The sequence below is a fragment of the Alexandromys fortis genome, unplaced genomic scaffold (genome assembly GCF_014885135.2).
Source record: "Alexandromys fortis isolate MF-2015 unplaced genomic scaffold, M_Fortis_MF-2015_v1.1 scaffold_0, whole genome shotgun sequence".
Taxonomy (NCBI): Eukaryota; Metazoa; Chordata; class Mammalia; order Rodentia; family Cricetidae; genus Alexandromys; species Alexandromys fortis.
In genome coordinates this window covers 41228664-41256067 of record NW_026067949.1, presented here as the reverse complement: position 1 = coordinate 41256067, position 27404 = coordinate 41228664, and the positions used below count along the sequence as shown (strand labels likewise).

Below are 27404 nucleotides of genomic sequence, written 5' to 3'. Positions count from 1 at the left end.
AGGCTAAGAAGCGATGGGGTGGGGTAGTATGCGAGACTATATATATAGTGTGCAATAGTGCATGAGCACGCTGCATGGAGGAAAATGGACACAGAGGAAGCAGACAACTCATGAGAAAACAAGGCATTGAACATATAAGTCACATACACGAGTGAAGAAGCAACCACGGACAACCAGCACCACTGAGATTTTAGGTGACACCACCCAATACTATTTAGCTTCAATTGCAAAAGAGACATCAGCAAGAACTTTCCTACAGAACCAGGAAATCAATGGAATAAAAACTAATAACAGTCCATTTCTGTTGTTGCATTAAAAGCCACACTAAGGTGTTCAATAGCTTGTCAATGACAAAGTGATGTTATAGAAAGAACAACAAACAACCTTATTGTTCTGAAAAAAACTAAAAGGAAAGAAAAACAGAGGATCAGAGGGTGGGGGAATCTATAGACTAAAAGTTTATAAATGTTTTAAAATGACAAGTGTGCAAATGGCATTTGGATCCAGATTTAAACAAATAATCTATATCATTAAAGTTTATTATATTGGGCTGGCAACACGCTTCTCATACAAGAATGAGGACCTGAGTTGAATTCCTAGAACCCACATGAAGAAGGCATGATGGAATTCAGGCTCAGTATTGTGGAGGCAGACAGCTGATCCCGGGGCATGTTAACTAGCCAGTCTACCCTTGCTGGGTGAGTTTAGGCAAACAACAGGCCCTGTCTCAAAAAACAAGGTGGGCACAATGTAGCCGAGGTTGCCCTCTGGCTTGCATGAGCACCTTCACGCAGATGAGGAGCCCATGCATTCACACACAACAACTTCTAGTTTGCTATCTTTATAAAACCTTTGGAAATAATATTTACTGAAAACTCAGAGGATAGTGATTTTGTTAGTATTTTCAGCCTTACAAACAGTAGCTACGTTCTGAAGAGATCTTCCCTTCGGAAATTCAACCATATATTATTTATGGGAATGCAGCAAGCCGCCCAGACTTCCTTTAAAGCAACATACAGAGAAGAATATGGAGCCCAAGTGACACAGTAGTGGCCACAAATTGATAATAAAGGAATATCTGGGATTACTCTATCACTGTATTTACTTTTTATGTGTCTGAAACTTTCAATAGTAATAAATAGATTTTTCTAAGGATAAGCAAAAATGATTTTCTCCTGTTAGTAACATGATCAAATGCCTCCCTAAAGCAAATAAAAGCTCCTCTAGAATAAAATAAATTCTTTACTTGACTTTTGAAGTCAAGGCTGACATCTAACTTGCCGCATGGCTGAGGATAACTGTTATGTATTTTACACTATAAAAATTAATGCTATTAATCAAATGATTGTATGTAGTGGGTATCAGAGATTAGAACCCGTCTGTATTTACATGTGATCTCTGCAAAGATGTCTTAAGGACATTAATAAAAATTAATACAGTCAAGCTAATAAACAACTATTTCACTTGTTTCTAGTCAACTAGTGTTGTTATAAAATTCAGTTGTAAAGTTTTTCATACAACAATATTTTAATAATTTTTAAATGTTCCCTATGGGAAACAACCATATAAAGAAACATGCCATCCCCTTGCTTCTGCCCCCAACCTTTGACAAATGAATTGCTTGGGCAGAGAAGAATTTAATGAACTTTGGTAATATCTGATTTTACAAACAAGTTTTGAGGATCTGGAGAGATGACTCAGTGGTTAAGAGCTTCTCATCCTCCTCTTCCAGCAGACCCAAGGTTCAGTTCCCAGAACCCTATCAAGTGGCCCAAAACTGCCTGTAATTTCAACTCTAGGGAATCCAGTGCTCTCTTTTGAGCTTGACAGGCACCCACACACATGTGATATACACTCTCACAGGCACACATATATAAATATAAATCAAAACAAGATGGCAAGAAAGACTTGTCTTCCACTGTGTTCCTTTTAGAATTAACAGATTAGGATAGGAGACTCAGAATTGGACACTGTAAAGCATTCACTAAAAGCCTGACAAATGGGTTGCAGTTCTGCTATAGAAGCAAGGCATACAGACGTTAGCAGTTAAACAACAGTCTTCAAATGGAAAATGTGGCACCTTATCTATTCATGGTGTACAATACATATACAGTTATGTTAATGGGAGTTTCCAACTGAATATTCCACTGTTCCCCCACTGATAATTCAAAATCAGTACAGAATTTTATATCAGTGACCACCTCAAGATTGCGTTCTATAAAATTCTGCTTTCTGACCTCCAGCATTCATTGAGAATACACCAGTAATTCTCATGCTTCCGTATTTTCCTTCCATTGAAATACAGGCCAGTCTTCCTTCTACCCTTCCACCTCTCTGAATACCCCAGGAAATCATTGCATCCCGTATCACTAATCTTCCTTAGGACTTCAGCAACTGTGCAGGAAGATTTCCTCGTGGTGACCCTCTGTGCCAAGGAAGTCAACAACCGCACAGGCTAGGCTTTCACCGAGAGTCCTTACCTCCACCTTCCCAGACCACTTCAGGAATGACTCACATACTGTGGAGTTCATCACTGCTTTCTTTCCCCTGAAACCTTCAAAATGGAAACAGCTCCTCTTCACCGAAGTCCTCAGTTCTCTTCTATTCCCAGTTTTATGAGTTATGAGATTTACTTCTCCCTCACCCTCATCTGTAGTTCTAAGTAAATGGTTTATCATCTCTCTGGTTTATGTATCTGCTTGGTGTGTTTCTATACTCAAATGCTCTTATTCTCTCTGGATTTTCCCTTCGGCCAATCCTTTGCTAAATTCATTCTGCGCAATGTACTTTCCTGCCTCTGGGTATGATTCTAATACATTTTCAGGTTTCTCTTATATTAAAAAGATTCTGAAAAGGTAATGAGTTAATATATAATATGAAGTGCTTAGAAAATAACCTGATTCATGGTCAGTAACCATTACATTTTAATCCTTTTTACTTTTATTATTCCTCTCTCATCCTCTACATGGTATTTTTGAAATTATTTGTGACCTAAAGTGACCTAAAATATCATCAAATATGGATAAAATTTATCTAATATAGTAACAATTTATGCAGCTCTCTTGAAAGATATCCTATACCACTGAAACATTCTTTGGGCCTATGACAATGTCAGTCAACTAATGTTTGCAAACTTAAAATATAAGAATAAAAACTTCTTTATGATCTTTAGATTCTAAGACAATCCTTAAGATTTATGATCTTTAAGATTCTAAGATGAATCTTTTAAGGAAAGGGAGTGGGGTATGAAGACTTACCAACAGCTTGTAACTGCACATCTGAAAAATCTTTAACAATAAATCTTTGCTCATTCTCCAGCACTAAGACTTATGTGATTAAAGAGATCAACTACTTTGATCTGACCTGGTCACTATAGACTGTCTACATATTTCAAATCGTCACATTAGACCCACAAACAGAGGCAATCAACTTTTTAGTGTGTACAGTAGTGGGAAAGGAAGCTAGGGCCTTGCAATGTAATAAGCACTCTATTTACCTAGCTACCCACTTCCTAGTCCCTATAAAGTTCTTGGAAAGGAAAAAGATGCTGAGTTTATTTAACAGAGAGCAGGAGCCTTAATTAAATCTTTGATTACCACGTCTTCAGGAAGGTGGTTACCACTCCCAAATCAGAAGTGGGACAACTGTTGCATACACCCTTTCTTCGATCGTGACAGAAATACAAGTTGAAACGTATTCCTCATATTGAAGAGAGTGTGTCCTGAGCTGCGGCACCAAGGACCTTGTCAACAAATGGATCTTTGATGAGTTCTCATTATCGGAGAACTCTCAATAAAGCCCAGTTGGTTTTGAATCAGGAGGTATCATCAAGAATGAAGAAAACAGCAGAAGGCAGAGATCCCCATTCACGATGCTTACCTTGAGCTTATGTTCTTTCCTGTTCACAATGACAGCTGTGATTTGCTGGTCCATGAAAATCAGAATGGTGACTAACAGAGCCGGGATAGCAGCGGCAAGGCACACCCACCAGGGGTTTCCTCCAAATGGCGGGACAAACCAGCCCCTGTTAGGACTTGTTGGCTGAAAGCAAAGAGAAACTTTTTCAGAACAACGTTCATATATGCCACATGGCTAAAAAATATTAAGGGTTTGGAGGGTCAACATATTAAAAAGTAGAAACAGCTATAATCTGGAGGAAAAGATTATTTAACAGAAATCTTCCCAAAAGGTGTTATTTTGGAGACGATCGCTAAAGGAAAGAAAATGAAAAAGATGGGCTATTGAGAAAGCAGAGGCTGACATTTTGAATACATTAAACTAGTTGAGATATGGCATCAGATGGAAAACACAAAATTCTAACACTAAGGGACACAGAAGAAAACCCCAAATGTAATATCCTATGAAAAGGTAATAAAACTACAAAGCCACCACAAATTCTGTTTGAATTTTAGCACTGAACAGAAGTTGTTTCTACTTTTGCCAAAAATTGGCTTCATAATATATAAGACTATTTACATGGTATAACTGAACTAATTGAAACATTTGGAACTCTTATTTTACAAGTGAAAATTATCTAGAAGTGATTAAATCCCCAGAACTGTTTCAGAAAATGAGAAAAAGATTGCCATTTTTCTACTTTCATTAGATCACATATGCCTGTTAACAGAGAGAAAAAGTTGTTATTTCCTACTTTAAGAAAAGCATATAAATATAAATATAACACTACTTATAAATTTGTTTCTCCTTTCTTTCTTTTTCTTTCTTCCTTCCTTTCTCCCCCCCCCCCGCCCCCTTTTGACACAGGGTCTTATTCTACAGTCTAGGCTGGCCAGGAACTGCCTATGTAATACAGACTGGCCTTAAACTTACAGAAATTCTCCTGCCTCAGTCTCCTGAGTGCCAGGCTTACAGGCATAAACACAAACCCTGAATGTATGTTCCCTCTCCTCTTACTCAAAACTCCACCATCAAAACAAAACCCATCTTCACGCTACCTGTACCACACATTGTGAGCTTGTAGGACAAGACATTAAGACATTTCATCTTGCTTATTAAAGCATTTGACCCCCCCACCCCAGGATGGAGTCTGGCTCCAAGCAAACATTTAGAAAACACCGGAGTAAATGCATTACTTATTATATTAACTAGAATTTATGTTTGCTAGTGAATATGATATTATGCCAAAGATATTCTCTACTGTTATGTATGTGTGTACATGTGCATATCCCTTTCTCATTAGCTAGTTATATAAAACTGCCATCAGCTTAATAATGTTTGACATTATTATATCAGTAGTGGAGAACAGACTAAGGATTGTTCTAGAAAATAGGTTATAATTTTACAATGGAAAACTAGGTAGAAATATAACTATGAACAACTGACATGTAAATTTTATATATTATACACATATATACATCATGTATGCATACACACACACACAGTAAATCCAGAAAATACATAATTCTTCTGTCCTCTTTGTAACAAACTTCATAAGTGTTCCTGGCAGGTAGGAGGAAAAGACCTTCAAGTTAGAATATGAAGGTTTGAATTCTACCTTCACAGCTTCCCCCCAATACTTAAGTGTGATGGTCGCTTTTCTTAGTGTTTGTGAGCATGTGGTTTATAAAACAGAAGTATGTACTTTTCAGAACTGCTATATGAATCAGGTCAATTGGTTCTAAAAGAGTATCTGAAATATACTACAACATATAAGGCAGAATTAGTTCATGCTATATGCTATTTTAAAATAAAATTCAGTAATGTACAAAGTCTGAATTTGATCCTAACTGTGGCATTTAATTTTAGCGAAGAAACTAGACTAACTATAAATGAGCCTAAAAAGGATTACTCTGAAGGGAAAAAGGCTAATTATGCAAAACTAACTGAAGTCAATTCACAATAAACTACATTAGGGGAAAAGAGAAAAAGCCAAAGGGTTTGAGGAAGAAGCAAAAGAGAGACATTCACTTACCTTGAACTCGCTTGGCACAATTAGTTTTGGAGTGTCCACACCTACTAGGGCATCTATTACACAGAATATGAGAATAGACAAGATAATGGCAAAATCACTGATCAGTTTTCTTGCCTGGAAAAATAAAAAAAAAAAAGAATTATTTAGTACTAGATAAACATGGCAGTTCATATGTTTGAAGGGAAAAAGAATTTGATATTTACTAACAATTTGTCAACAAATTATCCAATGGCCAGACACAGAAGATATCACTCAATCAGGATATATCCTTTGTCCTACGTACAGCATGAGAGACATTTGTATAAGAATAAAAGCTAGGCAAATATTCCACAATGAACTAGAACTCAATTTATCTGGAAAGCAGTGATATAAGTAATAAATAAAACAATAGTGTCTTAGTCACTCTTCTATTGCTGAGAAGAGACACCATGATGAAGGCAACTATTGTAAAAGAAGGCATTTACTTGGGGTTTGCTTATAGTTTCAGAGGCTAGTCCACCTGTTTTTTGGTACCAACTGCACAAGACAATTTCGAATGGTGCACATTTTTGACAACACTCTGGCCGGGCCTTCTCAAAGCGCTCAGGGACTAGTTATAATTTTCTTAGGTCAAAGGTTAATTTGGGAATTTTACCATCATTTGCTTTCACAGGAGCCCCTAAGAGAACATCGCCCCCATGTCAGCTTGAAGCAATCTTAGAGGACGGCGTCCCCTCTCCCAACAGAGTTTGCCCTCAGGGTTAGGGACATCTTTTAGTCGTTGGTTTGGGGTTGAGGGAATGGGGAAATGTTTTATGGAATTAGGGGTATGTTCGAAAAAAAAAAAGGGGGGATTAACTGGTTTGATGGGATGATTGGTATTTGTGAGTTACTGTTTTTAGAAAATTGTATTGGTACTGTTTCCTGTATATTGACATATTGAATATTGAATGTGAGTGTTCCTACCTCTATTTTTGTATAAGAGTATGCTTATATTGTATTGATACATCTACCATATCACAATGTACATTTCTACCTCTGATACTATTTATGTAATAACATTGTTTACATTTGATATGTAATGACATTGTTTACAGATGAAGATCATTGTCTCCATATATTGCACAGTTGTTTATTGTCTTAGTCTTTAAGTTAGATAGATATTGAGAATTATATAGATTAATAGTCATCTAAGTTTGTCATTTATAATTAGACTAATCAGGTTCTTTATATATAGAGAGATTATACTCCGTATAGATAGATAATCTTCAACCTCTTTGAAGAGCTGTAGAATATGGCCTTTAATCTAACTCAGAGTTTTGTGGTAGTGAGACACAATTGCTCCTGGCAACACCGCTCTATTCCCGAGAGAACGTTGAGCACCAAAGACACTCCACCTGGAGCCTTTCTTTTTGGCAGAACTGGCCTTGGGGCAAAGAAATGCCCATACCTCAACAACTGACAGAGATACAGAGCGTGCATCAATAAATAAAACAGGACTGTCATATCCTGCCAAGACAGGGTAAGATAGTTTTGAAAAGTTGCTTGCCTTTGAAAATGGTATGTCAGTTATGTTAGGCCTTAGCCAAAGTTGGTTGACTCAACATTGCAAACGAGACTTTGGGTGATTGCTCAGGTAGTCAGTTGTCTTTGTCAATTGTTACACATTTGGATCGTTTGTTAAGTAATATTTATTGCCTTCTCGGATCTTTGATGGAGTTGAAGATTATATAATTGTAGTTACTCTCTACATTATTTAGACTCCTTGAGATAGAATGTTTAGCAAAACTTTTGATTCTCAATATTGTTTGTTATATTTATTTGTTATTATTGTATATAGTTGTATTTGGTTTAGTTCTGTCTTATTTAGACAAAAGGGGGAGATGTAGGGATAAGTCCCACCCCTTAGGGGGTGTGTTCGCCTCAGGCTAAAGTTCTCCTATAAAATTGGTGAGCGTGCTCCCAGCGCTCTCTTCTGCTTTCCTGGTCTCCGCGGGAACAGTGGTTCTGTAAGTCTATTCCTCCATTAAAGCTGTCTATATTTTGACAATCTGTCTGCATTCGCTTACGCCGTTACACTGTAGCACACAGGCAAGCGTGGTTGTAGAGACGTATCTGAGAGATCTAGATGCTGATTTGTAGGCAGAAATAAAGAGATTGGGCCTGGCATGGGCTTTTAGAACCTCAAAGCCCACCTTCAGTTACATGCTTCCTCCAATAACAACAAGGCCACACCTTCTAGTCCTTAGACTCCTTTTAAATAGTTCCTTTCCTGGTGACTAAGTATTCAAATATATGAACCTATGGGGTACACTATTATTCAAACCACCACAAATAGATATCCCATTAAGTAACCTGAGAATGGTACAAATCTATCAGGAGATTACAAGTTCTAACTCATGATCACAATCAGTTATTACAATTCACAGTAAACTCCAAAGATGGTATATAGGAACTGAAGGCTGCATAGGCTTTGTCTAAGAAAGCATTTTTTTTTTTTTGGACTATTGCTGGAACATTTTTTGATGTGAGAAATGTCTTCACTGCTTGCTGTGGGACAATGGTTTTACCGTGCAAAGATTTGTTTCTTGCACTTGTTTAATAAAACGTTGATTGGCCAGTAGCTAGGCAAGAAGTATAGGCAGGGCGACCATGCAGGAAGTAGAGATGGGGAGACGAGAAGAGGAGAATTCTGCTAAGAGGAAAGGTCAGTCTGCAGCCATCACCCAGATACAGAGGAAGCAAGATGTGACTGCATTGCTGAGAAAGGTACCAAGCCAAGTGGCTAACACAGACAAGAATTATGGGCTAATATAAGTTATAAAGGTTAATAAGAAGCCTGAGCTACTAGGCCAACCAGTTTATATTTAATGTAGACCTCTGTGTGTTTCTTTGGGACAGAATGGCTGCAGGACCAGGCGGGACAGAAACCTCTGTCAACAATTGCAAAAGTGTGATCACCATTATTTGGTTATCCAATGTCCTGAGTGTCTCCTCTAGCCAATACAAGGACTGAGCATTAAGCCCCGTGCTTTTCCATGAAGAGGTGCAAAATGACTACTTACAAGTCATTAAGAGGAGCACAGGACCCTTTGGTTGTACTAGGGTATCTCTGTAGTTACTAGAGGCACTACTAGGGGCCTAACAGCTTAACTAGAACAGACAACAGAGTTTCTCATCGGCAATCACACAGTTACATGTCTCATTAACTGTTCATTTAGAATTACTCAGTTCTTAATATTTTACTTGGTGATAAGAACATCTTAGTGAGTAAAATGGACATAATCCATGTCTTCTTGAATCCCCAAGCCATGTTATAGCCAACAAAGCTTGCTCCTATGTAGATACATTAGGGTTGACTTCAACATCAAGTTGAACAAGACAAATGGTCCATTTTCTGATGCTGCTGCATGACACAGATGAACTGAGGAAGCACATGATTCTTAAGACCATGGGCTCCAGGAATTGAAACTGTCTCCCCGTGTTCAGGAGGAGCTGAAGTAAGGATCTCTGTGTGTTCAATGGGGGGGCTGAAGCAAGGAATGGAAATTACATGACAATGCAGCATGTTTGAAAGAGCTCAGGGCTTAGTTCTTTATCAGGTATTAGGGGGTTACGGAACTAACTAGCAGTGGGACCAAAGATGCTTCTTCTGGCTGGGAATTCTTCATCAGACGCTGCTAGCTTTAGTTTGCTCAATAAGTACCACACCATGAAAGAAAAGCACTTGCTATTAGGTATGAGTTCACCTCAATTACACACAATAATGTCAAAAGCAGGCAGATGACAGAAATTAAATACGGGAAACACAGGTTAAGAGTTATGATCCCAGTTGCTATAGGTAGACAAGATGGATGGGGCTCTCAGTATCATTATTCACAATATAAAATACACAGCCTTATTGGTTTTAATTGCATCATCTGCAAAAGGGAGTCAGAATAATACTACCAACTTCACATTGGTTTTCTTTATCAGAACTAAATATGATTAACCATGAGAGAACTCAACATAATCTCTGAATAAATTATTATTATTTTATGCACTACAAAGCTTCTTGACTCCAAGGACACTCAAAAAATTAGATTATCTACTGCCAAGAAGTCTCTGAGATGGATCTTTAATTCTAAGAAACAAAGAATTCAAAATCCAGAAATCATATGGAACTGCTACACAGAAACTACTTTGACTGCAAATACCTAGGATTTGGTGTTTCCCAGGGCCACAATACTGGATAAAACTCATCAGTTCAGCTTTATGCAAGTAGTGTTGACAACAGCAGTTTGGGAGAGTCTAGTCCTAGGTTGGTACTAGGAAGCAATTTCAGTAATATGATAGGATGTTACAATCACCTCTTTGTTCCAGGAGGCCACAAATCCCTATAAACGTAAGTCCAGAGTTCACTCAAGTCCAGTAGTTCTTACTAATATTTATTATTTCCCAAAACCCCTCCCACAATAATCTAACCAAACAACTCAAATATCTATACATTATTCAAAGAGATGGGAATGGTTATTTTAAAACAGTTTACTCCTTTTTTTTTGTAATAGAGAAGGGATGCTAATGAAATTACTCTGCAATTATATGGTCCAAGTTCCCATAGGATCTCCACGTCCATCTGTGAGAGCCTGCTGCACTGCGGTCACTACTGGCACCTGGGAGAGGAGGGACAGTATCCTGGGTCTTTTGGAAGTTGACTACCCCACCAACCCAGCATGGCAAACTGGATGTCATCACTGAGTTTACTTGTGGAGTTTCTAACTTGGCCCTTGTTATGCTCTGGAACTCAAATGTCTCTCATAGGCTAATGTATTTTTCACCTGGTTTTCAGCTGATAGTACTGTTTGGGAAGATGTGAGGCCTGTCCAACAGGGGTGGAACTCCGTGAAAAACCTTTGGAGGTGATAACTTGGTCCTGATTCTGGTTAGTCACCATTTGGGAAGGCACAATTGCATGGTCCTGCAGCCAGAGACATAAATAACCCAGCAATCATGCCTTCCCAATTGTGGGTGATTGTATCCCTGAACCATGGCAGAAGAAACCCTTCCTCTATCAGGTTCAAAAAAAGTATGAGCAATACGGGTCTTTATACTCAGGAGACATCAAGGCACAAGACAGAAACTACCATGAGAGAACATCCCCTCAAAAAGACTTAGAAACTACTTAAGGTCTTTATCTATGTAAGATATTATTTTCAACTATATTTTAAATATGAGATATACAATATTTTCTAAAACTTGTTAAACTATGAAACTATGATCTGGTGTGGAAGGTCCTTCTGTGTATGTGCTTTTATTGGTTAATCAATTAAAAAAAAACTGGTTTGGCCTATAGCATGGGAGGAGGAAGGCAGAGTTAGAGAGAAGCCATGGATCCTCTGGAGATGGACACTGGGAACTTTATCTGGTAAGCCACAGCCACGTGGTGACATACAGATGAACAGAAATGGGTTAAATTAATATAAGAGTTAGCCAATAAGAAGCTAGAGCTAATGGGCCAAGCAGTGATTTAATTATTACAGTCTCTGTGTGATTATTTCAGGGCTAAGCAGTTGGGGACTAACTAGCGATCTCCCTACAAAAATGATCACTCTGCTATAGAGATCATACCTCATCTTTCTTCTTTCTTTTTTTCTTCCTTCCTTTTTTTTTTTGAGACAAATATCTACATAGCCCTGACTGTCCTGGAACTTACTCTATAGACCAGGGCGGCCTCAAACTTACTGAGATTCACCTGCCTCTGCCTTCCTAGTGCTAGAATTAAAGGTATGCACTACCACACTGGGCTAAATAATTCAGTGTAAAATATGCCTCTACCCACATAAAAAAAAATTCCTATAATTTCAAATCTAAATCAGTATTGTCTCCCAGCTATTCTCTTGGGAAATTATATAATTATTTCAATGGTGTTGCTATTTTTCCAGATCATTTTAAAATTCTTTTTATGATTTTATGATTAAAGTGGAGAGATGTTTGTTGGATTATACATATCAACTATCAGACATTTATCTCAAATATCCATGATTCTTCCTTATTTAAATGTTGAAAAAAATTTTCCCACTTCAAAAAGTGATAGGTAGTCTTTGTAGAGTATTTAGGAGGAATAAAAAAATAGTGTTTCCCAATTCCCCTATACAGAAATATGTTCTAATATCTGAAATATATGAAAACATATCTTTATACTGTATAGAAGTCTATTCAAAAGTATGTGAACATATAATCTTTGATATTCCAATGTTTTGGGTTTTCCTTGAGATAAGGTGTCACTATGCCATTCCAGGTTTGCCTCAAGACATGATCCCCCTGCCCGAGTCTCCCAAGTGTTAAGATTACAGGCACGTACTATCATCCTCAGCTCACATTCTGTTTTGTGTGCCCCTTGCACAGTTTTTCCCATATCATTTGATATTTTCCATAACAGAGACATTAATGATGTCAGAGTATTATGCTGAATGGAGAACGAAAGTCATTTTTTTCCAATATCCTACTGTTTAGATTGCTCCCAACTTCTCTAGAATGAACAGTATTATAAAGAAATATTTGCAAACACCTGGTGCTATTTACTTGGAACAAATTACTATGGGCAGAATTGCTCTGTCAATGTGCATATAAAAATGTAAGGCTTTGGGGACATAACACCAAATCACCAGCCAGAATGTAATATTGATTTACCAATTTCACTCTACACAACATACAAATGACTTTGGATAATGTAAAAAGTTAAATCCATAGTCAGAGGGAAAACAATTTGCTATCTCTGAAAACATTCAAAAGAATATAAAATAGCCAAATCTCCTAAAACTGTCCTTTTGTGTGGCTTAGCAAGCAACTCTATTTCTTGCTCCATTTTGATTCTCATATTTCATACAGATGCTACATAAATGCATCACCCTTTAAACAAGACATTAATATTTATTCTCAGAAGTATCTCTTTCCATGGCATAAAGCCAGCACTACATGGGCAGAAAGCAAACACAGACTTCTAAGTGATTTGGAGCTCCTTCCAAGAGCAGAGTATGCACAGGGTAACAGCCCGGACAACCAAGGTCAGTTTTCACAGCTATCGTGGTTTGATCTAGGGATGCTACAATACCCTGCAGGCATTTTGGAAATGGAGTTTAGTAGACTTCCCAGTCTACTCTACTGGTTAAATCCAGGCTTGTTTGCTGGGTTCTTCTCAATTCCTTCCATCTCTTCATGTTTTGTCCTTCTAATCAGACTCTTGCCATAATGATTTTCTTCAATCACATATTGAAAAACAGATTTCCTTAGTCCAGAACCATCTTTCCATCTCATACTGCCACTTGGAAGTACTTGTTAGAGCTATCTCAAAATTATGTCAAAAATTAAACGCTTAACCTCCCCTAGTTCATCCTCTCAAGCCCAGCCTGCCTGACCACTGATGCCTTCTTTCATAATATTCTCCATCTTAAAAGATGGCAGTTTGATGTACTCTGTTGTTCAGGATAAAATAAATACCTCTCAACCCGTTAACAACTTCCTTGAACTCACACCTGGGACCCTGTTATGCTACCTCCCCTGACTTACTATTTTAGCATCTTACACGGATTCTGTGCTTCACCTCTGTCTGCCTTCAGCACCTCTGTCATGGATTACCATGAATTTGGGGCAAGTCTAGATAAATAGCAAGTTCAGGTCAACCTGGGCCACAGTGTGAGTCAGTCTGGGCTATACAATGTGAATCAAAGAGGCAAAGTCTGAGAAAGTCTGAGCGGTCACTATTGGCCTTGAGGGTGAATGAAGGGGATCAAGCACCAATGAATGCAGGCAATGCTTAGAAAGAAGCAGGAAATGCATTGTCCCCTAGGGCCTCCAGAGGGACACAGTCTCCTGCCTCGATTTTCAGTCTAGTGGGGCCAAGTTCACGCTTTTAATTTGAACCTCCAGATCTGCCTCTTAGATCCAATGTTTCTTTTTCTAAGCTACCATGTTTGTGGTAATCTCTTAAGATAATTTGGTAATTTTAATAAGATAATTTGGTAATGAGTAAGGCAATTAGATAACTATAAGAAACTAATAAATACTATGAATATGTATATACACATACATGTAGTATTGTGTGTATATAATGTATATATAATATGCATACAAATATATCAGAATATGTATCTGTGTGCATATATTGATTTTGGTAGAATTCCTGGACAATGGCCATCTTGTTAAATATGGCACTATTATAACATGGGTGGAAAAGCTGATGAAATGGCAAATTTTAACGAATGTAAGAATTATAGCTCTTAAAATTTATAGAAAATAAACAGCAACCCTATTAATGTTGCTAAACCTCACTAAACATCTCTGGCAGAGCCATAGCATTCTGTAGAGCACTTTAATTTCCATTACCCTTCCTCCCTCTTAAGCCATACAATATCTAGTTGAGGAACTTCAGAAATCACTCCTAGGGATGTGTATGATTGGGAAATTAATTTCTAAGATACAGGATCCAGTTTTAACATTTATGGCAAGGACATTGATTTTCCCCAGATCACTTCTATATTCAATACTAAATATTCGAATGTGGGAAGGTAAGTGGAGTGATACGTTAGCAGGCTACACAGGAGTTACCCGGTATTAATATTATGGACGAAACTAAGAATCAGAAAGCATCCAAAAGATGTCAAGACAACTAGACGACCATCAGACCAGGCTCTGTGCACAGGCATTGTCAGGATGGGTTTGAAGACAGTAAGAGTTGATCTCTTTGGACCCTTCTCATATTTCCAAACACTTTTAGAAAAAGAAAAGTATATTCTTTACCTTCATTGTTTTCTCTTTCAAAACAGCATCTATGCAAGACAACACATCAGAAAATCATAGTTTATAATTCTCTAGTCGCTACTACTGGTGAAAATAACGTGAATGTTTTCATGAGAAAGACAGATTTTTTTCCTTTTTTACAGGAGCTTATGTTCAACCCTGTGAAGTCAGCGGCCTTAGATTTAGTTTGGATGGACACTTACATCCATCCATCCAAAACCAGTATAAGTGTCTCTGGACTAACTTCCAAAATCTTTTAATCTTTTGAGTTTAAGTTTTCTCAATCTGAGAGGAAAAAATGAAGATAACTTATAGAGAGCAAAACTTTGGTATTTTTCATATAGGCATCCTCCTGAATATTAACCTTCATCAGGCGATGAAAGGAGACAGAGACAGAGACGAAGACCCACATTGGAGCACCGGACTGAAATCTCAAGGTCCAAATCAGGAGCAGAAGGAGAGAGAGCACGCGAGGAACTCAGGACTGCGAGGGGTGCTCCAACACACTGAGACCATGGGGATGTTCTATCGGGAACTCACCAAGGCCAGCTGGCCTGGGTCTGAAAAAGCCTGGGTTAAAACCGGTCTCACTGAACATAGCAGAAAATGAGGACTACTGAGACCTCAAGAACAATGGCAATGGGTTTTTGATCCTACTGCACGTATGGGCTTTGTGGGAGCCTAGGCAGTTGATGCTCACCTTACTAGACCTGGATGGAGGTGGGTGGTCCTTGGACTTCCCACAGGGCAGGGAACCCTGATTGCTCTTTGGGCAGAAGAGGGAGGGGGATTTGATTGGGGGAGGGGGAGGAAAAGGGGAGGTGGCGGTGGGGAAGAAACAAATCTTTAATAAATAAATAAATAAACAAACAAAGAAACAAACTTTGGTATTTTTAAAAACTGTTTTTCACGGTATATGGATATGTTACAATATGTACTGGTGTAGTAGCTTAAGAAAGAGGAGCATCTCTAAATTAAAACTATAATGACCTTTGTGTACTAAGACTAGTTTTGACATTTTTGCTATTTTTATTGGAAAAAAATAATTGAAAAATATTTTCTATGCTCTGTAAAATGAATTAGAGATTGTTTCAATTAATTTAGAATGCTGGAAACATATAAAATATTTACACTACCAAACTAAAGAAAAAATTAAGTGGATGAGAAAGAAAATTCCAATAATCATATGCTGTTCTTTTATTCTCAGGCAAAAACAACCTAATAAATCTATTATAAATGTACTTTTATGACGGATGATACCATATTAATTATTAAGGGAGTCATAATCATAGAGACACCAACAGCGAGAAGCTAGTTAATTTACAGGGAAAAAAAAACAAATTTGGTTCCTCGGAAGCCCCAGAGGACATTCAGTTTTCACTTTGCCTGGACCGCAGCTGCTCTTAAATTAACTGGGGCGGCTGTGGGTGCTGGGAGCCTGCAGAGCCGCTCTCAACGGATGGAGCTGCTACAGAGAGACAAGTGTAGCGGCAGCAGACGCCCTGTGGGCTCTCAGTAAATATTAATCTATGATGTCAGGTCCTCTAGTGAGAGTAATGCTTGGAAGTTCTACACAATAGTGTAAAAAAGCACTTATTCTAGAAAAAAATATACTAGACAAATATGTACCCTTTGGCAGTTACAGTCACAAAGCGGCATGATCAATTTGAAATCTGATCTCTCTAGTAGCCAGTACTATAAAGCTTGTTTTGAAAAAAGCATTAACATTACTCATAGTAGTGATCTTAATTCACTGTATTTTTGATCCAATAATGCCTGCTGCTATATTCCAAATTCAATAAAAGTCTGGTTCAGATGGGAGGGTTTTAATTCTATAAGCTGCAAGTCAGGGAGACTTGGGGGAAATGGGAGGTAGACAGGGTCATCTTTCAGGGTGGGGCTCACAGCCTACCAGTGGAACTTTCCTAAGGAGGCCTAGAGAAGGGATCCAGTGAGGAGAGTGGGAATTTAGCAACCACTAACACAACACTCGTCCTATCCTGCCTCAAAACTCGGCATTGCAACAAGACACCAAATAACCACGTGCCAGAAACAAATAACCAAACTACGTGGGAAAAACTAGGATCCCATGCTTTAACTTGAGATTGAAACTGAAACAAAAACAAACAAACAAACAAACAAACAAACAACAACAACAACAACAACAACAAAAAACCCAAAAACCTCTTAGGCTGATCTAGAGAAAAGCAAGCAGAGGAGTCAAGATGTATGTAGGAGACGTATCAGAAGAGAAATGCTGATTTTGTTTTCAGCATCTCTGAGAAGCAGTGGGAAGAATCCTTCCAACACTGGAAGTCCACAGCATGGAAGGAAACCTCAGCTTGCCTGTGTCACTTTCAGGAATAGGAGCAGACCCTGTGGACAGCGTCTGGAGCAGGGGAAAGGCAGATTTCTGTGGGCAAAGGTCTGTGGGAGGCTGAGTTCTTGTTTCAGAGACTTTCAAGCAACATAAGACTGTGGTTTTTCAGAAATGCAGAGGCAAGATTAGACTCACTCACATTAAAATCCACTAAAATCCAGCTGCCCCAGATTCCCAACTCTTTTCCTAAGGTCTGCTTGGATATAACTCAAATTAGTATAATTATATACTAAAGGGGTTCGAGTCCAATCAAGGAAATTAATTTCAGAATTTATATTAAAATACAAGAATTAAGTTTTAAATGACTACGTAGTAACTAGACAGCCCAGGAACAAGAAACTCCTGTTTTATTGCGTACATCCAAATGTTGTTGACTTTCCTATGATGGACAAGTTAGCTGAATATGCTTTGAACCGGGAGGATGACACGGTAGGAGGGGATGACTTCTTCTATCTATAGCCTGCCTCTGTGCCATCAGGAGAATCCTGCTTACAACTCTGCCATCAACCATCACTCTGAGCTTTATTTTAATTGGGGCTCAATTTAAGTTAACTGTGATTTTTTTGTCACATATCTGTAATAGCTAAAGTATCTGTGAGTATAGAATATATAACAGGCTGAATTGCATTTATAACTAAACATCCCTTTGTCATTCTTCATGAAAAAAAAAGCTAGACAAAAGCAAATTTGACTGTCAAAATGACTATCCCAGCTATAAAATATCAAAAGGACTGGGAAAAGATCTGATATGTCCCATGACAGAAAAATCATATTTTTAATGAACTTCAATGATGTGATATGGCTTGATATTTTGAACTATACAAATGTCACCCAGTTTTACGAACAGCAGAATGAGACATAGAATATACACCTATTATTTCGTACTCACTTTTAATATGTTAGTGGTTTCAGTTTGACAGTTTTTACCTTTCAACAAGAAACTTCTAGGGCAAAGAAAATAGAAGCGGAATGTCACCCACCTCTTAGAAGGAATTGTATACAAAATAAACACCTCTTGCCTCTGCTCACAGCCAAATTTAATGGAACAGTGAGAGCCAAACTGTCAACAAAGAGTCATGGCTTCAAAATCATAACTTCTCATGGAATCCTAGATTTTCTGTGGTTTATGCACATAAAAACAGGATGGATTGCCTAGCTAGAATGCTCATTATGTTTTCATTTAAATTCTGGAATGCTATGCTTTGTTTTAATTCCTAATGCCACTTCTTCAAAACCAGCCATTAGCACGGGCCATAAAATAATGCTAAAATGTGATCTCTCAGGAGATCTTTAGTATGAATGGAAATAAATGACATAAAGTCATTCTTATTTAAAAGCACAAAAATTCAACTTATTTAACAATCATATATATTAAGTGCCTACTATGTGCCAGGCACCTGAATTACTCATGTTTCTCTCCTTCACCTCATATAACATGAAGCCATCTTTTTGCTCTATATGGGATGAAGACACTAATTCATATTAGCTTAGTAGTAGTTTGTTCAGGAAAGAGCACCAATGAAGAGTTTACACCACCTAAATAAAAGGTGGAAGGTAGTTCAGCTGTTGGTATTAGCCGGAGTCTAGGGATGATAATTTCTATAACTGGGATGTATATGTAAAAATAGCTAATGATTACTTCAGGTTTAGATTAGAAACTTCGCCTTCTAGGGGGTGTGGGATGAGTAAGTGATTCCTGAAAGAAGGTATTCTTGTGCCTACCGCGTACGTGAGACAGCCGCATGGACTGCAACCACACCACAGGACCAAGAGTTCTGCCTAAATCATAGTGTTCTGACTTTTCCTGCCATGGTCCGATCCTGCTGGCCTTTAAGCCCCACTCTCCTTCTGTACCAAGTATGGACGAATAGCAGCCACATTGATCCATGCAGCCAATCACTCACAGGCGTGGGACTCTGGGAGAGCACTCATGTGAATGCCTTGAGCCATCTGCCACAGACAATCACATATTATGCTGTGATGGTCCTCCTAGAAGTTTGAGGCTAAACGACTCTGACTTTGAAGCTGATCTAATAGACCAGCCACGGTTACAGGACGGAGGGTTGATGTGCCTCTTTGAAAAGAATGGGGGAGCATTAGGCACCAGTAGAATTCTGGCGTCCTAGCCATGTTCCATCAAGTGTCAGGGCTCTGTAGCAGGCCTGAGGTATGAACTGTGTAATCAGCCTAACTGATGTGTTTCATCTAAAGGACTTATACTGATGCACTGCTATTTGCTCCATAAGATACAGAAGGGGAGAGAGTCACTAGCCCTACTCTAGTCAAAGGCAATGAAGACCACACTGAAGGAAATCTAAGTGTTGGTGTAAAGGGAAAGGACCATGGCAGAATAACCAAACAACCTATCACAAGTTTGATATGACAAAGAAAAGCTTTTTTTACATGGCATGGAGTATGCATCGTAGTTTGTTGCACTGCCCCATTATCTACCCCCTGTACAACGAGTTAGTTCCTTTCCATCTGGGCCTTGTCAACAGAGGTATATGAAGAAACAGAAAGAGATGACTAGACGAGAAATGGAGAAAGGAGAGGTAGGGAGAGCAGAGGGACAGTAGAAATAGGTAGGTAGGTAGGTAGATGATAGATAGATAGATAGATAGATAGATAGATAGATAGATAGATGATAGATAGATGATAGATAGATAGATGATAGATAGAATAGATAGATGATAGATGGATGGATAGATAGATAGATAGATAGATAGATAGATAGATAGATAGATAGAATAGAGATAGGTTTTGTGACTAGTTGAGATATATAGGAAGAAAGCCCAATTGTGGAAATAAAGCAAACCACATTCTGAATTAGCAGTATGATGCTTGGGAGACTCACAGCAGCTGCAAAAGAAAGCTGACCTGAACAATGAGCTAATTATCAATGTGTAGAAGCCTGTAAGATTGTTATCATTGCTATAAGAACTTGTAGGATATAGAGAATTTATTTCATTTAGGAGATGGAGCCTCAAATCCCCACTTAAAAATACAAAAATACTAGTACTTAAAACAACATGAATGATTGTCTAGCTGAGCTCTCCCAGGGTAGATGAGGTAACCAAGTCTGCAGTTAGGCCTCAGAGGACAGACTGTTAGCTAATGAGAGAGCTGGGAATGAGAATCTTCTGGATTCCTACATGTATACTCTTCACACAAAGTACAGCATTTATCGCTATTTAAGTGACTTCCACAAGCCAGCAAATACAGAGTACCTAGTATAAAGTTGACGTAAATGACAAAATAACACTTTAATAATTTTCAGTTCACAAAACTAACAAGTCATCCAAGCATACAGGAATGAAACAATGATCTTGTATTAAGCATGGAAGTTTTCATTGCTAACAGGCAAGCCCAGCAGTCTAGACACTTGACCGTTTCTTCCCACAAAGCCACCCAACTAGACACACCCAGCAAGTGTGACAGCTTGCGTTAAGCACAGGTAAATACGTGAAGAGACAAACACTGTCAGTATTCATTTCTGGGTATGTACACAGTATGGTTGTGTTGTATAAGAGGCATGTAAGCAAAGACAATGTAACAGCTGAAAACCATCTCAATAGAAACCCCAGCTACCAAGCCATCACTTTTCTAGTTCCTCAGATTTCCTACTTTCTTGGTGACATTGATCAAGAGCAAAAAACGTTAGTTATTTGTTATAAGTTATAAGTTATTATTAAAAATTGGGCTTATGTAGTAGAAGCTTTCAAAGTCTGAATTTGAAGACTTATTTCAAGATAAAAGTGACGTTTATAAGCACAGTTAAGATCATCGCTAGTGGGCTGTAAGGCAAGTTAGCAAGATGGTTGAACAGGACTGTCTGATGCTCTTCCTCCTAGAAATACCAGACTGACCAATTATCTACCCTAGAAATAATGTCGCCAGGCCTAAGGAAACCAGGTGAGCAGTTCTACAGCTCATCTGTGAAGACTACAGGTATGTTAAGATACAAAGAAGAGGCTAAGGAAACCATATGCTACACACATCACCCCCTCTCCAACGCCAGGCAAAGCAACTTAGAAGCAGAAGCCCTCTGCTGAGAAACAAGCTAGGGAGTGAGCCCACAGATACAAATGCTAGACATGCCCAAGGAAATCAGTGTGAAGTCCAGACGAGCTCCCACTGCCTCAGCCTCTAGGTGGGTGCAGAGGACTGCACAAACTTAGTCAACTCAGCAGCTAGTGTTCTATAATTTCTTTTCCACCCCATACCAGACTATCCTCAGAGCCTCCCTAAGACCAGTCAGAGGCAATGAGCTCAGGCCCTAGGATGTCTTGGCCTCTAGGCCCACTCAGCACCAGGCCAGCATTTGTATTCCCAGACTACAGGCTGAGTAAGTTCTAGTCCATACCAGAACCAAAAGGCCTCCACATACGAAAGGAAGTTAAGATATAGACAATGTGCCTTTATTGACAGAAAACCCTAGAAATGCCACCAAAATAAAATAAAAAATTGGAATTGAGTAAATTTAGTAAAATTAAAGATATAAAAATCAACATACAAGACCAATTGCGTTTCTATACACTATTACAAACTCTCCAAAAACAAAATCAAGTTCACAAGGTTTCACCCTTAGACAAAGGTCTAGAGCTAGACAATGGCTGTTGAAATGGAGAGGTTCAGTTTCTGCAGAGCTGAGCTCCCCAACAGGTTATCCATCATAAATGGACAGTCCTAAACACGTGTACATATAGGAAAGACTATTTGTGTTCTGTAGGATATGCGACAGTATGTTATGTATGTATGCAAAACACAACAATAATTAAAGAATAGGTCATGCATTCAAGAGGGGATTGTTGGGAAAAGATACAGAATGAGTTGGAAAGGAAGAGGAAGGTATAAAATGACTTAAATACAATGTACCCAAGTATGAAATTCTCAAAAAATTAAAATCATAAAGGGAAAATAATCCTATTTATAATAGCTACAAAATAATAAAATGCTGAGTCATAAATTAACCAAGATGAATTATATATACTTTTAAAACTATAAAGTAAAAAAATAATGAAAAAAGTGATAAAGACACAAATAAATGAAAAGAGATCATATTCATGGACTAGAAGAATAAATAATGTTAAATGCCCACAGTACTCAAAGAAATATAATACAATGCCTATAAAATTTCCAATGGCATTTTTCAGAGAAATAAAAAAATTCTAAAATCTGTATAGACGTGCATAGCATCTCAAATAGCCAAAGTAATGTTGAGTAAAGAAGAATGCAGCTCTAGCCATCACAATATTTGGCTTCCAAATAAGCAAAAAGAGATAGACAGATGGACAGACGGATGATGGACAGACAGACAGATGGACAGAGATAGAGTTATGTGTGCATATAATTTATTATATATGGAAATTATATTACTCTATATCTATTAATTCTATAATGTAATATAATAGCATATAGGCAAGTGGAACAGATTCAGATCCCTGAAATAAGAGCATTCATCAACAGTCAGTTGATTTTCAACACAGATGCCAAGAGTATACATTGGAGCAAAAATAAAACTCCTCAATAATCAGTGGTAGGAAAACTGGATATTCACATGCAGAAGAAGAAAAGCAGACCATTACCTCACAAATTCAATAGTCAACTCAAAATTGATTCCTTAACTGGATGGACTGAAACCATAAAGACTTTAGAAGAAAACAGAACAAAAGATGCTAGTGATGAACGTGACAAAGATTCTCAAAGAGAAAAGCTAACATAGTACTTAATTTTATTGCAAGAGTTGACTCCATCGGGGGACAAAAAAAACATAGGAAAAAGGTTTTACTGACAAATCAGACTGTGTCAAATTAAAATGCTTCTCCTCAGCAAGGGAAGCGATTAGCAGAGCAACAAGGCAAGTGCCAAGGCTGTAAACATAGTCACCAACCATTCGCCTGCCAAGAGGGTAATGCCGAGAATCTGTATGGAACTCAAGCATAAAACACATACAGCCAACTTACAATGGACAGCACACTTAACAGTCATACCTTAAAGGACTTATAGGCCAAGAGATATGTGAAAAAGGCTAAATGATAGAATTGTCCAAGAAATGCAAATTCAATCTACAATGAGTGTGAACTCACCTATGTCAAAGATCACTATTATTACGAAGACAAGAGATAACATGTTTGACACAGATTTGGAGGAAAGGGAACCCTTACATCCTATGATTGGGAATGTAACTTAGTTTAGCTGTTACAGATAATGGGAGATGGTTCCCCTAATGAATTAAGAGAATGGTCATAAGATCCAGCACTCCCTTTATTCAACTGATAATGAGAGAAAATGAGTGTCCCACAGCCTGTGTGTACTTCCCTGTATCACAGCTCCGTTCACAACAGCCAATCTGTAGCATCATCCTACACATCAGCTGCAGATGAAGGAATGAAATCTAGTATATGCATATAATTTTCATCTTCAATGTTATTATATAATTATACGTGTAACTGGAATACTATTTGGCTTTTTTTAAAAAAGCAAATTCTACCATTTGAAGCAAAACAGGGGAAACTGGAGTAAAAGAAGCCAGATACAGAAGACAAATACTGCCTGATTTCACTTCCGTGTGGAAACTCAGAAAGTGAGGCTCACAGACCAAGACAGCAGGGAGCGAGGGGAAAGAGGAGACGCTGGTCAAAGCCCACAAAGTCTCGTTACAATGAAGGAGTAGGCTTTTGAGATCACACATAAAATGGTGATAACAGCTCATGGATGATGTTGTACAGTTCAAATTTGCCAAGAGGAGATTTTGTTTTCATTGCAGAAATGATTTAACCATGTGAAATTACAGATACATTAAGAAGCTTAATGGAATCATTCTACAACATAAACATATACTAATATATCACGTCGTGTTCCATAGATGCACATAGTTGTTATTTGCCCATGAAAATAAAGAGTAGAAAAGATAGTTGGCTTCCATCTGAGGTTCGGCACAGGTTTGTTTTACAAATTGCAACATATAAGAGCTTTGCAAATTTTCCACAGTTCTACTGGCTGTGCTCAAAACACATTAGACTTTGACAAGAAGTAATGATCTGTAAAAAATGCAATAAAAACAAACAAAGCCCAAGATCCCATGAACTGGTAACAACAAAGCAAAAACCACAATCCAGAAAAAATTGTTCTTAAACCTTCTATGCAGGAATCAATTCTATATAAAACTCATCCGCTGCAGAAGCAATGGGGTTCAGTACATCCTGGGTATGTGCTGTGACCTCAAGGTCAAATGCACTCAGAAATGGCCCTAACCTGCACAAGTGAAACCAGGAAGCCTGAAACAGCAGAAAGTGGTAAAGAGGAGGACCACCTTCAGAGCCAGGTTCTAGGAAACTTGGGGTGTGTGTGTGTGTGCAGATCTGTTATCACACTGTGTACTAAACCAAGAACGGCTCTGAGCCTGCTAAACTCCAGTAAACAAAGTCTATTTTAAACAGATTGAATTAAACCCTTTCCCCATTTCTCTTTCTGGAACATTTCTATTACTTGGGCATCTACTTTTAGACACCTCACCATCAACTATAGTCTCTATTTTGTAAGAAGAAGTGAGAAGGTCCACAGCTTCCAAGGTGAAGGTGAATATATTAAATCTCATTTTCTAGGAATTAGAAAGAAGTTTCTGTCTACTGAAGTTCTGGAAAAACCACGAGGAAGCAGTTTCATGAGGGAACAGGCCACTGATATAGATCATGCTTAATGCAGATTTCCTGGAAATCTTGACCTCTTAAACACTACGAACTGAACTATAAAAGCAAAACAGTAGCTTGGAAACATCATTTCCTAGCTTTGAAAAATTTTGGTCTAGTCTCTCAAAGAACTGTAGCTTTGAATTTAAGTTTACGTCAACACATTAGCAGGGCAGAGGAAGTGTATGCGAACCAAATATATTCTAGGTACTATAGAGTATTATGGGAAGGAAAATTTCGCTCAAATAGCCATACCACTCCTAGTGCACAACATTGTTGTGGTTTAGACCCAAAGATTACATTCAAGTATTAATGTCTAGTCAATGTTTGAGAACTTCTATGAATTTCAATACACGTATAGTCAATGATTGAGAAATTCTACACCACTAAAATTCCCGATTGATATGAAAAAGGTTTTGATTATGTATTTAAACACTGTGGGTTTAAAGTGTCCCTTTCCTCAGTCATATGCACGGAGAGGGAGCATGTCAAATTGCTCCAATCCACCACACTAACAAGCACTACAGCCAGAACTCACAATGGAATTATGAAAGCAAATCTTGGGAAGGTTTCTTGAAGCAGGACTACAACTATGTTAAATGTGCATTCACGTGGACAAAGACAAGAATGCATCATTTAAATGTACAAAGCAATATTGGACAAGGTGAACTGCAGGTACCTTTTTCGCTATATAAAAGTGCATTCGTGGCAAGACAGGCCAAATCCGGTGAAGATTATTTAAATTTCAGGGACTTACCGTTGTTGGAAAGTAACGACTAGTTTTGAATTTTTTCATAGCCATCGAAGAGGTGTAAGTGCCCAGGAAGAGGATGAAGGACATGAGGGTGATATCGGGAACAAAATCACAGTTGTTTCCCACGAGTTTTCCTCCATACTTCAAACACTCCTTCTTTGACAAATAGGCCCAGTCAAAGGTAGCATTATGGTACTGAAAAGAAAACAGGGATTGTTTTTGTTTTTTTGTTTCTTTTTTTAGAAAAAAAATTGAAACATCTAAAGCAGCTTTTCATACTTGATGGGCCCTAGATGGACTACACTAGAACCGCCCACAAAACAATCCAAAGATAACTGCTGGAGACGGCAGTCACCTGACGTGGCCATGCTAGAGGGCAGCAATTACGAAGGACACCGCGAGAGACACAGGTAGGCAGTTTACTCCTCCACCTTACAATCCGCCATTTGTTCAACAGAAACAAACCACAAAGTCCCTCTTTCCTACCAGCCTTCCTGTGGGTCAAATGAGATACATGAATATCCTAAATCCCAAAACGGGAGACTTCAGAACACCTTTATTGTTCACAAAGTACTTACTTGTGTGTGCTTGGGTCCATACTCACCGACCTTATGGTATGATCGATGCTCTAAATGTCAAAGGATAGTAACTAACCCAAACACAGGTTATTTATCTTATAAGTACACCTTCGAGACTGAAAAAAAAATGATACTATCAAAGTGGCTAGTCCCAGACTTCTCTGTGGAAATCCTAATGCAGTATGGCGTTTTTTCTGTTGACTATGGGTCAGCACTTGGGACACCCATGAGCAGAATGGCTGTGATGCCTTCGCACCCCTTCAGTTGTGTGAGAGATCTCTAGCTCTGTGTTCCTGGGATTTCAAGCACACGGGTCAATATGTGTTGTTGTCCTGCTGTCCATAGTGTGCTCCTTTCTGGCTACTCCCCCTATTTTCTGTATTTAATGCATAGGGGAATCTTCTTGTTGATGCCATGGGCAGACCTGTGCACCCACCTCGGCGCTTACCCAACCACAGTTGACTGCTTCTGGCTACCTGCTTTCTGCTCAAAGAGAGGGAACTCTAGAACGAATTGTATTCCAGAAAGCCCTCACGGGGTGGGGGGTGGGGGGGCTAAACTCAGCTGAGACACATCCTTATTCACGATTTTCCAGTCCTGAAATGTTTTTCTTACTCGATTTTGAGGCACCCTCTCAACTAGTGACAAAATACTGAAATTCCTGCATTAGGATCTACTTCTACAACAGTCGGCTTACTTTACTTACAGGACAACTACAAGTTAAGGGCCTCGAAGTCCCAGGGACTTTTCCTAGAATGGAAGAGTCTGATGGAAACCCCTAGTGATTTGAGCAGGTTTCTCACCCTTAGTATTCAACAGTGCAGGGGTGAATGTTCCTCCTCTGCTTGATGGTTTTCTGTGATGAAGTTACTGGGAGGCTCATTCCCTATGTAAAAGCATTTCTGTGAAGTTATTTCTTGTATTTGAGCCTTATTCAACAATTACCCTTTAAGGATACCGTTTTTTTTTTTTTTTTTTTTTTTTTTTTTGCTGTACAAAGAGCATTTGTTCATACTGGGGCAGCAATGGCTGTTTTCCTAGACCTTCTCCACCTAAATGAATGTCAACACTGTTAGTGGAAATGACTGCGAAAAAGTCTAACTACTTCACTCTCTGTATCTTCTTGGGTTCCAGGCTAAGGGGACATTATATGGTAATGAGTTCCTTAGAAATACCTTGCAAAGAAGTGCAGAATGGCAAATTTCTGCTGTCCTTTAAAGGAAAAACTTCTACATCACCTCCAATAAATCAACATCTTTTACCACCACTGGTCCAGCCTGGCCTGAAAGGGAGGAGGTTTCCATAGAGCTCAAAAGGC

General features: G+C 38.5%; 1 protein-coding gene across 7 annotated transcripts in view; it reads right to left on the bottom strand.

Moving 5' to 3' along the window:
• Window positions 1-27404, bottom strand: part of Slc4a4 (solute carrier family 4 member 4) — a 339097-nt gene that overhangs the window by 34235 nt on the left and 277458 nt on the right. For all 7 annotated transcript variants that reach the window (XM_050149683.1, XM_050149682.1, XM_050149677.1 and 4 more), the window contains exons 16-18: window positions 25512-25703; window positions 5933-6046; window positions 3880-4041 (exon numbers count right to left, since the gene is read on the bottom strand). In XM_050149683.1, the coding sequence (XP_050005640.1) occupies window positions 3880-4041; window positions 5933-6046; window positions 25512-25703 (468 nt within the window). The remainder of the gene's footprint in view (window positions 1-3879; window positions 4042-5932; window positions 6047-25511; window positions 25704-27404) is intronic.